Source organism: Eptesicus fuscus, chromosome 2 (assembly GCF_027574615.1).
Source record: "Eptesicus fuscus isolate TK198812 chromosome 2, DD_ASM_mEF_20220401, whole genome shotgun sequence".
In the NCBI taxonomy this organism is placed as follows: Eukaryota; Metazoa; Chordata; class Mammalia; order Chiroptera; family Vespertilionidae; genus Eptesicus; species Eptesicus fuscus.
In genome coordinates, this window is record NC_072474.1 from 94,599,092 (window position 1) to 94,612,268 (window position 13,177).

Sequence of the window (13,177 nt, forward strand, 5' to 3'; positions counted from 1 at the left end):
TCTGGACCCCTGACAAGGCCAAATGCAGGTGAGGATGTGGAGCAACAGAACTCTCTCTCACTGCTGGTGGGAAGCAAATGTTATGGCCACTTTGGCAGGCAGCTTGACAGCTGATGTTCTTCTGAGAAAAATCAAGCTCCCATATTAAAAGAGAAGAGATACATTATACACTCGTACCCCATCTCCCACAGCTGCTGCGAAACCTAAAGTTGCTCTTTTAAAACTACACATATTCTTACCATATGATCCAGCAAATGTGCTCCCTGGCATTTACCCAAAGGAGGTGAAAACTTATGTCCACACAAAAACCTGCTCGCAGATGTTTACAGCCACTTATTCATAATTGTCAAAACTGGGAAGCAACTAAGATGTCCTTCTATAGATGAACAGATAAACTTGGTCCATCCAGACAATGGAATACTATTCAGCACTAAAAAGGGAGCAATCAAGCCATGGAAAGACACAAAAGAAACTTAAATGTACATTACTAAGTGAAAGCCAATCTGAAAAAGATATATACTTTACGATTCCAACTATATGAAATCCTGGAAAAGGCAAAATTATAAAAGTCAGTGGTTGCCAGGGGGTGAGGGGAGGAAGACATGAACAGGCAGAGCACAGAGGATTTTTAGTTCAGTGGAGCTTTTTGGTATACACTACATGTCATTATACATTTGTCAAAACACACAGAATATACAACACCAAGAATGAACTACAGACTTGGGTAATAATGATAATATGTCAGTGCAGGTTTAGCAACTGTAACAAACGGACCAACGTGGTTGGGGATATTGTTAACGGGGGAGGCTGTGCATGTGCGGGAACAGAGGATCTATGGGAAATCTCTGAACCTTCTGCTTAATTTTGCTGTGAAACCTATAATTGCTCTTTTTAAAAGTCTATTTAAAAATGAGAAGGGGGGACAATGAGTCTATTTATTGAATAATCATCTGATTCCTACCCCATGTTAGTATCCTAATGGCATTTGGGGTAAAGTTAAATATACTGAAAAAGAGGAAAGGCCAACCATGTATTTTTAAATTTCAATAAACTAAAGAGTTAATATGTAAAAAGTTCAATTTTTTTTAAAGGTGCAAGAGCACACAGGGTAAAATCTTCCTTCCACTCCTCTTCCCCAGACACCCAACTTCAAGGTTACTGTTGATTTTAAGTTTTATTTCACTGATTTCTACTATTATCCTCCCAGGGGATACAAGGAACTAACCTGAAATCATGGCATTTGTTTAGAAAAAAAAAAAAAAATTAGCAACTCCTATGTCTAAAGGTAGCCGTAACAGGAAACACAGACAGTAGGAACTCCAAGTGTGGTCCCCAGACCAGCAGCACCCACATCGCCAGGGTGCTTGCTGCAAATGCAGGACCTGGGGTTCCATCCCAGACCTTCTAAAGCAGAACTGCACTTGAACAAGATGCCCAAGTGATCTGTATGTCCTGGCATAAAACACAACTCCACCTCTGTTTTCATGGGGCTTACAGGCTAGGACCGTGGTCGGCAAACTGCGGCTCGCGAGCCACATGCGGCTCTTTGGCCCCTTGAGTGTGGCTCTTCCACAAAATACCACGGCCTGGGCGAGTCTATTTTGAAGACGTGGCATTAGAAGAAGTTTAACTTTAAAAAATTTGGCTCTCAAAAGAAATTTCAATCATTGTACTGTTGATATTTGGCTCTGTTGACTAATGAGTTTGCCGACCACTGGGCTAGGAGAAGAGATAAAATATTCAAATAACTGTAACTCAAGGCCTCACACAGAATGGACTATGTGGCTACGAGAGTTTGGGCAAAGACCTGCTTTAGTCGCTACAGGGATCCCCACTGCCCCAGGATAAAATGCCAGCTCCTCTGAAGGGGTCTGTGCGCCACGTGCATCCTGGCCCCTGCTCACCTGGCCAGTCTCACCCTCTGCTACTCCCTATAGCGGACTCTCCTTCCAGCTTGACCAGCAGCCTGCACCTGAGGTTCCTCCCACGTGCTTGCAGGCCATCCTCTGCACGTGCTACTCCAACTGCCTGCCACCCTTGGGTGACTCCTCTTTAACCACCTTCACGCGGGGCCAGAGCCTCCCTTCTCTCCCATGCCACAGCCCAGCTGGCGGGTGGTCTAACCTCCCCTTGCAGAGGAGCTCCCACAGGGCAGAGGACATGCCCTAGGGCTTATCTTCTCTACCCTGTGTAGTACAATTCAGCGAATGAATGAATGAATGAGTAATCGGAGATGTTTCCGGGAAGGGGTGAAAGATGGGGCAGCGGCACACGTAGGCTAAGATCAGTTTGGGGAATGTGGAAAGCAAACTAACGTTTGCTTTTTTCTCTTTAGGAGAACTGCTCTGGGCTCGTGGATTAGGTGGAGTTCCTATCCCTGCTTTTCCCCATTCTCTCTTAGCAAAACCTCCCTGGGCTCCCAAAGCCAAGAGGAGCTACTACCACCGCCAGACAAAAATGCCCCACAGGTTCTCAGCTGAAATCTCATTCGGGGCCACATTAAGCTTTGCTGAGCAGAGTCAGCAAATTTTTCAAATTCTAGGGATGGTTTAACTATGACAAGTTTTCCCTCTTTATTAAACTCAAACATCCACGAATTAAAAGTCATATAAGTCTACAGGAGAGAAAAAAAAACAAACTTTTACTATATTATTTTTAAAAAACCCATCACATAAAGCTGGGACACGCCAACATGGGACTGACTTGAAGCAAGACAGAGGAATTGCTGCCTGAACACTGGCCAGTCAGAGCACACCTTACAGGAAGGCTGCTGTGAGCTGTGCAAACAGAAAGGCGCGTCCAGCCGCTGTAAGGCCCCCGAGGTGGGCTGCTCCCGTCTGCAGAAAACCTCAGAGGTAAGTAAATAAATAAGCCCAGCAGCGGCTGGGCACAGCTGCGCCTGGAAGCCGTGGTGAGAAGCAGCTGAACAAAGGACATGCTGCACTTGAACTCCACGCAGAAGTAATTAGCTACCTGGTCGTTTGCAGCAACCTCAGACAAACAAGACAGCAAAGCCACTGGGTCACATCATCTCAGAAGAGAAAGAACGATTGTGTATCCACTGGTGCTCCCTTCCTGACTCCCCAAGTCCCAGCCCCACTATCACCTCCTGCCCGAACAACAGCAGCCTTCTCTGCTTCCAGGGCCTGAGGTCACCCCCGTTCTTTCACACCCTCTAATCCCCGGGTCAGCAAACTGCGGGCTCGTGAGCCACATGCGGCTCTTTGGCCCCTTGAGTGTGGCTCTTCCACAAAATACCACGGCCTGGGCGGGTCTATTTTGAAGAAGTGGCATTAGAAGAAGTTTAAGTTTACAAAATGTGGCTCTCAAAAGAAATTTCAGTCGTTGTACTGTTGATATTTGGCTCTGTTGACTACTGAGTTTGCCGACCACTGCTCTAATCCATTAGGTCAAGAAAATCCAAACCTGGATGGCGCCGGCAGGGCCTTCAATGGTCTGGCCCAGATTACCCCTCTTCCTGCTGCTTCCACAGGCCCACTTGGTGCCACCTCCAGGCCTCACAAGGTCCCTGCTGCTCCCTTTGCCGGGACCATGCTTAGTGCCCCCTCACCCACGCTGATGAAATGTCACCTCCTCGCCACCCGAGGCCCCAGTCACTCTATCAAACTGCCTTGTTTCCTTACTAGCACGCACCACCATCTAAATTACCTTGGTCGTCTGTTAGCCTACTTCTCCTAGCCGTCTCTCCTATCTAGCACTCGAGCTCCATAAAAACATGGGCTAGGTCTGCCTTGTTCACTGCTTAATCTCCAGTTCTTCAAACAGTACCTGACACACAGTAGGTGCTCCATAAATATCTGCATCAAAAACAATTTTTTTTGGCATCAAAACAATTTGTTGAATGACATTAAATAAATAATGGCTGCACACCTATGTTTTAAGCAAGACCAAAATATGAGAAACCTGGTATTACATAAAGTATCTATTAGTAATCGATTGTTTGTTTTACAGAAGGACTCATTCCTTCCCTAATGCATTTTTAAGTATTTGGCTTATGAAACTTCAGTGTGCATTTTTTTAAAGGCTGAACCCATTGGGCAAAGTGAACTAACTCCCCCAGGGCATGAGCAGGGCCTGGTACACAGAAGGCACCTAATAAACATCTGCTGAATAAATACATGAGCACTGGAAAATAACTTAATACAAGGCCTCAACTATATGAAGCTGCACTTGGATTTGAGAACACAGCAAATTTGACTGTATTTAGGTCCCATTCTCCATTTTACCTGATAAGTGGGCATATATATTTATAATCCACTAATCTGAGGTACTAGCAATAATCTTAGCTATAATCTTTACAGGCAGGTGCAATTCAGAAAGTCGCCTGGCAGTTCTGCTGTGGTTAGTCGTCACCAACTGATATATGGAGGCATAGAAATACTCTAAACTGCCAGGTTGCTGGAGTATGTATGGGTTTAGTATGAACATCACAAAGCTTGAGAGGTTTATTTTTACTTATAATCTATGTAAAAAAAAAAAAAACAAAACAAAAAACTCAAGTGCTCCCAAAGAAAGACTAATCAAGAAAGCACACCTCTATATAACAGGGCCCCATTTGTGATACAATGCATGCCTGCTTTAATGTTCCAGGTCATGCCCAATATAAAACAAACCAAAAAAAAAAGCATATTATTGTTTTCTTTTTTAACAGATCATCTCTTTGAAATAAAATCCTTCCCTGTTTTGGCTTTATTCTTACACCATAAAATTGCTCACTGTAAATAGTCATGCAATATTAATGCATCACCCAAGAAAAGCAAATTCATGTTCAGGTATCCATCTGCGCCTAGTTACACCCACTCCCCTTTCCTACCAGCTGTTGAGGTGCAGTTTGCAAAGGTCAAAATGGAAAATAAAATTAGAAGTCAGGTGCATGCTATATGCACTTGTGTGTTTTTGAAGGGTCATTCTAAAACCAAATATAAATGCACTTGGGGATTATGCACGTTGTGTGCATTATCTGTGCCTCTTGCTTCTGCTTTTAAAACATTCCCTAATCTATAATGCAAAGTGTGTTAATGACTTCTCCAAACTGAAAACCAAATAAATTCCATAGAAAGTCACTCTTATAATCTATAGCCCCAATAAATGAACTTTCATAGTCTAAAAGCTCTTACAGAATAACATATTGTCTATAAAAATCAATTTCAGGATGCGATTTATAATAGCACACCACCTACGAGAAATAAAATATAAAGTAACAATATTTTTAAAAATTATGCTGACAACTGTAAAATTTGCTCCAAAAACAATTCAGTTTGTTGCTGGTTTTGTTCTGCAGTTTAAATAACTTTGGAATAACATGATTCAGAATTTAGATCCAATTATTAACATGTAGTTCATTTACATAAGCTTTTTAAAAGTGTTGCTAGTTGGCTGACAATCCTTATCAAAGTCATTATTATTATTATTTTAAATAAGGTTTTGGGGTCTGGTGTTCTCACTGTCACCTCCACAGGCCAATGTAAACTACAAAATCTATCTCACTCTCACAGAGAAAAGTATTTTATTAAATACATTTTGGAAAAGTAAATAAAACTATCAAACAGTACTGGCAATATGTTGGGATTTTTTTTTTTTTTTTAGATTTACTTCTTATTGATTTTAAAATTAAAAAACATGAGTTTCATTTTTTTCCCTCCTTTTGGCCTTACAGCATAAATACATAAAAATAGATTCAAATCCTCAACCTAGACTCAGTAAGTAAAATATAACCAGACCACACAGCGTGAATTACTTTTTAAACTACATAATACCATTTTTTAAAATTAGCATTATTTACAAAAGCCATTATATTAGCTGTCAATTCAAATCAGAAAATCCGGACATTATCAATTTTTCTTGAGCAAAAAGTGACGATTCAAAACTTGTTTGTCATTTCATTTTCCCACCAGCTGTGTTTCAGGAAGTGAAGATTCTCTGAGGCTTCAGTGATGGAATAGGACATAGCACCTGTCTAATAACTAATCTTATTCGGTTTCTGTGTCTCCGTTTTACTAAAACCTAAATGACAGGCAAAGCCTTACCTGCCTCATTAACAGGTACTCATAGAAATGTACTTTCAAATAACACTCTAAAAGCGTGTTGCATGGTAACTAGCGCTATAACGACCACCTAATTAGTATCCATAAAGGGTCACAGAATGGCTAAGGGGGTTTCTCAATGTGAGCTTATTACTCAGCCTGCCATACCCAGGGAGCAACAGCCCTGCTAAGGTGCTAGCAAAGCGAGGGATCCTGGGGGGCGAGAGAGATGCCCCATTGCCCTGCTGGCCCTAGAGGCTGTGAGGGATGCAACATTCAAATCACAGGAACACCTGGTGCTCCGGGTGGCATTATTCTATCTACTGCTGTGTTCTCAGGCTGGTGGGAACTCTGGAAATCTACTCCTATCGCCTCCTTTTGGCAGGAGTCAAACTGGTCTGGATTTGTAACGCTCGGTTATTCTGAAGGCGCCCACGATCTGAAAACAAAACTTTTAAGGAAACAGAGAGCAAAGAACTGACGTTTACAACTCAGACTTCAAAACCTTGCTTTTGAAACCAGGGAGTTAAAAAACAAGAGACAGGCACCCCCTGGGTGCACCGAGTTCATCAGCCTCGTGGACATCCTTAGTGCACCATCCCAGACAACCAGTCACACACTGAGATCGAGGAGGATGACAGGGGCCCCCAAACCGGGAAAACACCAAGCGGTGAGTCCAAGGGGGAAGGTGGGGGGTGGGAGGGTGGGAGCTGCAGGGCCAGAACCCCTGGGTCCCCGTGGTCAGCCTCATTCTCCCCATCTGTGAAATGGGCGTTACACCACTTGCCCCTTGGCTCCACCGGGACCGGACACGAATGAATGAGAACCACCAGGACAACGACCCGGGATGCACCGGCCGCTCTCCCCGCCCCCGAGGCCCCGGGGGCTGCAGGGCGCCCCCCGCCGCGGGCGGCCCCGGCTCAGTCGGACCCCAGGTCACTAACGCTCCCCGCGCTCCGGACCCCCCCGACGGCCTGACAGTTACAACTGTTCCCAGGACCGCGCCCGCCGGGACACCAGCCCCCAGGGCCGTCTGCTCCGGGAACGGCCGCCGCCTACCTTGGCCACCCAGCTGAACAATGGTGACATTGCGGGCCGGGCTGCGGCTCCTCGCCCGCCGCTCCCGCTCACTCCCGCCGCCAGCTCGTGGAGCGGCGGGCAGCCGGGGGCGGGCTCCGGGCGCGGCGGGGCGCGGGCATGGCTCCCCCGCGCTGGCGGCGGCGGCTCAGGAGGCGGCGGCGGCGGCGGCGGGCTCCTCCCCACGCGTCACTGCCTGGAGGGTCGCGCCCGCGGGACTGCCCGACCCAGAAAGGGAAGTGGGTGGGGACAACGCGGGGAGCGACGGGGGAGGGGGAGCGCCGGCCCCGCCCTCACCCCCGCACCCCCCACCCCCACCCCCACCCCCACCCGCGGGCTCGGGCGCGCGCGGCGGGAAGTTGGGAGGCGCGGGGTCCCCCTGCTCCGGGCTGCCCCGCGCGCAGCTCGGGCAGGAGGAGGAGGAGGAGTCCGAACCCTGGACGCTGGGTAAACTAGAAATCCCTGTCTCTGAGGCTTGGTAAGAGCCCCAGATTGGAGAGAACACAAAGCCCGCCCAACTTTCCAGGGGTTACCCCCACCCCTAAAGTCGGGAGATTGCTGGTAACAAAAGGACTAGTGTTTCCCCGGCCCCTAATAACCTTTATGTAATCGAAGGTGGTTTTCTCAGCGTCAGACAGCTCGGCTATTGAGACTAGGAAAGGGCGGAGGAAAAGAACCTCCGGCTCCTGCCAGCCGGGGGTGCAGCGACGGGAGAAACGTTGGTTTCACCGGTTCCCTTCCAGGGCGAGATGATAAGACAAGTGTAGCAGTCCGTTTATAGCTACAAAGGTTAGACCGAGTTTCAAACTCAGACACCCGAGAGTTCCACGTTGAAGAAAAAAACAAATAAAATTAAAAAGGCCGAAGGTCTCGTAGCGGATGCATGTGTCATGCGTGCTGAGCCACTCACTGAGTTCCAGTTGGCCACCCCGGCCCAAGAATTTCGCCTCTCTTTCCTTTTGTCATATCAATTGTGCATTATCTTCATGATAGGTTAGTAAGCCCTTTTAATGATATTCCCCAAATGCCTGGCATCTGAGTTAGGTGGGTATATTAGTTATCTATTGCCGAGTTACAAAATACCCCAAATCTGAGACGCTTAAAACAACAGTTTCTGGCTCAAGGTCTCTCTGGCGATTGCTGTTAGCTGGGGCTGCAGGCACCTCAAGACTGGGCTGGGACTGAAGGGTCCCTTTCTCTGTCACTCGCTGGTTGTTTTCAGGATTCAGTTCCTTGCAGGCCCTGGGTCTCTGCCTCGGTTTCTTGCTGCATCATGGGGGTCCTTTTATTCTCCTTCCCAGTAGGGTGCATGGGAATAAGATAAAGGATAAAGGCGTGGGGGGAGTCAAAGGTGATATCATTCTAACAGAAGTATCTGGATAATTGAAAATAGCCTTAGAAGCATCCTCGGGAAGTGGTTTTCTTTTATTCTTTTAAGCAGAGATGTTCCCCTAAAGAAATTAAAAGGTAGAAAAGGGGAGTGCATTTGTAGTCCTTTAACCACAGCTTTCCCTGTTACCGCATCACTTCCCCGAGCAAGTGGAAGAGATGGAGGCTGAGAGCTCCATTAAAGTCAAAGACCAGCAGCCTGGATATCACCTGACAATTTGTTAGAAATGCAGGCCCTGACCTGGTCCAGATCTACTGAGTCAGAGCCTTCATTTCACCATGAGTCCAGGTAGCACATTAAAGTTTGAGAATGCACTTGTATGTGAGATTTATTGACATTGGTCTAATAATCATCATCATCATAAATTACTGACAACCCCCTAAGAAGGCAGCTAAAATTGTCCCTTGTCCTTGGAATGGTGTGAACTAGCTGAGCTAGAGAGAAATCTCCAGAGTTCCTAGGCAACAACATAGTTTTGATGGGAGTGGATGGGCAGCTGAGGACCCGGCGGAGCAAGCTGGACTGAGGACAAACGCGGTCACACTCCATCACTCCACCCCCCAGCTTTACAGGAATGCTCCGAAAAGCAGCACTGGGGAGAGAATAAGAGGAGCCCGAAATTGACTAAAGAAACCTGAATTACCTCTAACTGATTCAGACCCATTTTCTGCTATTTGCGTAGGAGGTGGGGAAGCATAAAACAAACTTTTTTTTTTCATTAAATTTAGGAGAATAAAAATTGCACTTCTTACAAAAAAAAAAAATTGAATTCAGACCAAATCCTGAATGTAATACAGTACAACGGGATAGTGTGTAGGTGAAATAGGGAAGCTTTTAAACAAAAACTTCATTTGTTTAAACCTGAATCCACATCTCCACATATACACATGCATGGGAGGCCCTTGCAGATCTTGGTCTGAACTTGCCTAAAGCTGACATATCTTTTGGACTCACAGAGGCCTCCCTCTGCTCCAGGTCTCCCTGGTCCAGGACTGGGCAAAATCACTCATTTCATGGGCACCTAAGTGCCTTCCCACAGGGTAGATTTGTAAGGTGTGGAGCTCTAACACCAAATATTTTAAGAAATACACATGAAAGATCTTAATGTTAATTCACTGCCAACATGTAGCTTACCAGTCACACTGCACAAAGAAATTCTGTTATAATCTGAAATTTCATTACAGGGAAACTGTTAACATCAGACAATCTAACTGATCCCACACCCAAATTGATGAATTTTTCTTAAAGCATCACACTCCCTCCCATCTGAAAAAAGTATCCTTCTCCCAAGAAACTGGATATTCCCCCAGGGAAGAACTGTATGTGGACCAGGGATCGATAATTTTGAACAGCTCCCTGTGATTCTCTTTCAGCCAGAATTGAGAATCGCTGCAGACAGGACAGTCACGGCTCAAAGCTGCTGATGGTTCTGAGAACCGATTGTCTATCAGAGTTATCTGTGGTGCGGGGGTGGGGGTGGGGGGCAGGAAGGCTGATAATGTGGCCGCTCTAGGGCAGGGTCTAATTCTCAGATACCTCAGAGGGTAGGCAGGTCATATAAATGTGTGAAGAGGGCCATGTGTGAGACAATAAGGAATGAATGAACTGTGGCATCTTGGAGAAGGTGTGCTCAATTATTAAAACTCCACCCGCCACACAAAACGTGTCAGCCAAATGAATTCAGCCTGCGAGATTAATATTGCTGGTGACCTCTAGGTCTGCTTAAGCTTGGAGTAGTGTGTGTGTGTGTGTGTGTGTGTGTATTTTTCTCCTAAAGTGATTCTGATTGTCAAGTAGAATTGACAACCACTTCCATAGTTCTAGATCACTTATTTAAAAAAGAAAAAAGACATGGTTACTCTGTGGAGAGGAAGAGACTATCCAGATAGGACTGTAGAGATCTAAACAAATAGGATCTACAGAAAATACAATACTTTAAAGGGTTATTTAATCTCTCACCATCTCGGTTTTCCTGAGACATTAAGGAAGGAGTTGAAAAAAGGGAGAAGGGCAGGAACTGGAAGAATTACTCCCCTATAAGCCTGACCCTAACCTCCCCGAAAACAAACCCTGACAATTCCTGCCCCACTCTTCTGCCATCTTCCTCCTTCGAGGAGGAGCAAGGGGCAAGGACAGCGCAACCTTCTGAGAGTTGGGAGGTTCCCAGAGAGGCTGCAGCCCAACTCAAATGTGGGGAGGCCAGAAGACACAAAAGAAAGACCTCCCCCTACCAGCCTGCTCCCCCCAGTTCCCTACAAGACCTGGTTAAAACCAGAGCCGCTGCAATACCAACAACAAGGAACCTCAACTTCAGATGAATCAGAACCACCTGACACTTGGCAACTACAAGTGACAATATGTGGTTTTTTCCACACCACCAAATACTTCTCTGCCACCAGCCTGGGAGTCCTACAGTTCAACTCAACTCTGACCAGTCTACCTGGAGATAGTCAGGTCGCACAGATTACAGGCTTGATCCTACCACACTGTTCCCTCTTCCCCCACTGCAGGTGCCCGTCACCAATCCAGCTTGTCACCTGTGCTTCTGGCCAACTGGCTATAAATCACAGGCTCTCACAACCCCTTTCTTGGGTTCAATGAACTTAGAGCATGGCTAACAGAACTCAGAGAAACCCTTTACTTACGAGTTTAATGGTTTATTACAAAAGGCTGTAACTCAGAAACAGCCGGATGGGAGAGATGAAGAGGGCAAGGTGTGGAGAAGGCGCACAGACCTTCCACGCCCTCTGGGAGCGGCACTCTTCCTGCTCCCACGTGTGCTCACCAACCCGGACGTTCCCTGAACCCCATCATTGGGGTTTTTATGGGGGTTCCATCACATAAGCATCGTTGGTTAGATCACTAGCACTAGGTGATGGAAGTCAAGCGCCAGCCCCTCTCCCCTCCCCAGAGGTTAGGGAGCGAGACTGAAAACTTCAACCCTTTAATCCGGTGGTTGGTTCCCGTGGCAACCAACCTCCAACCTTTGCTGACTTAGTCGCCTCATTAACATGACAAAGGACACCTTTCTCATCCTCTTCCCAGGAAATTCCAAGGGTTTTATGAGCTCTGTGCCGGGAAGGGGGACAAAGACCAAATATAAAGGGTGTCCCTCCAAAAAAAAAAAAATGTATACATACATTAACAGCTGATAGCTCAATTTTGAATATGAAATGTATTTTAATAAACGCTGCCTTTATAATTATTCAAAGTGTGTGTATACATTTTGGAGGGACACCTTGTATGTTTTTTATTATAAATCACAGTATCCCAGCAGCTGATCAGCAGTTTATTCAGTTGGAGAATATTCATCAGCACCTGTTGTATAAAGCAACACGTGTCCTTATGAGAAACAGCAAAAGTGATCACACCTGAACCCCTCAAGGGGCAGAGAGGGGGGCAGGAAGATCAGGCAGGGAAGAGCTGCCAGAGGAACAAAAGGTAGCTGCCTGGCTGGGAGACTTCAGGACTTCTCTCTACAGATGGTGATGAGGGAGGGGCTTTCCCCGAAGGAGGACCCCAGCTGCACCCGCGCATAGAGGGCTGGCGTTCACCTCCTGCAATCAAGCCCTACCAGAACAGATAGGGCAGAAATCAGAGCTCACATTGTAGAGAGAGAATATTAGTAAATTGTAGTTTGATGGCGTGTAGTCAGACCTCACCAGAGTAAAAGTCTGTTTCAAGAAAAAAATATTTGCTGAGAATACTATCAAGTCCAGAAAAGTCATTATTTATGAATTGAAAACATATGTCCATGAAAAAATGTGTACTTGACTGTTCACGAGAGCATTATTCAAAATAGCTAAAAAGTGAAAACCACCTAAATGTTCATCAATTGAAGAATGATAAACAAAATGTAGTCTACCCACAGAATGGAGTATTACCCTATATAATAAAAGGCTAATATGCAAATTGTCCCCTCAGGAGTTTGACCACTCACTATGACATGCGCTGACCACCAGGGGGCAGCGCAGAACAAAGGAAGGCCCCGGCTGGCAGCCGGGGAAGGAAGGCCTCGATTGGCCCTGATTGCCAGCCAGACCAAGGAACCCTATCCATGTACGAATTTCGTGCACTGGGCCTCTAGTTTGGTCATTAAAAGGAATAAAGTACTGATACATGCTAAGACATAAATGGACCTTAAAAACATTACAATGAGTGAAACAAACCAGGCTCAAGAGACTATATATTTTACTAGAAGCCCAGTGCACAAAATTCATGCACAGGTGCGGTCCCTAGGCCTGGCCGGCGATCAAAGCACAAGCATCTGGTGTGGAAGGGCAGCTCCCAACTGACCTCTGGGCCCTGGGCAGCACCTGGGCCCCCGTGTGCCCCCCTCCACCTGAGTCATGGTGCCCGAGTCCTCATGCAGAGATGCGGTGAGCACGGCCAGACGCTGTGGGCCGGCTGGAGTGCAGCATGGGCCTCTGGGCCACCCAGCGGTGCTGCACGGAAGCTGGGCAGGCAGCGCACTCTCTCCCGGCCGGCCTCGCAGACCGGCTCCTGTGTGAACCCACGGGGAGCCTGACTGGCCCTTGCAATCCTGGCATCTGCGGCCCGGCTCACCCGGAAGAGGCCACGCAGGTTCAGGGCAGGCTTCTTGCGGGTGCCTGGCATCTGAGCACGGGAGCTTCCCCAGCGCCCGAGCCCTGGCGTCCCGGGGAGG

At 46.8% G+C, this 13,177-nt stretch overlaps 1 protein-coding gene across 2 annotated transcripts in view; it reads right to left on the bottom strand.

Moving 5' to 3' along the window:
- TBC1D1 (TBC1 domain family member 1) overlaps positions 1-13,177 on the bottom strand; it is a 220,581-nt gene that overhangs the window by 133,881 nt on the left and 73,523 nt on the right. The window contains exon 1 of one of the 2 annotated variants that reach the window (XM_054729566.1): positions 7,104-7,146. The exons of the other annotated variant lie outside the window; for it this stretch is intronic. Within the exon in view, the coding sequence (XP_054585541.1) occupies positions 7,104-7,133 (30 nt within the window). The 5' untranslated portion in view covers positions 7,134-7,146. Of the gene's footprint in view, positions 1-7,103; positions 7,147-13,177 lie in introns of those variants that run through there. 2 annotated transcript variants of the gene reach the window in all.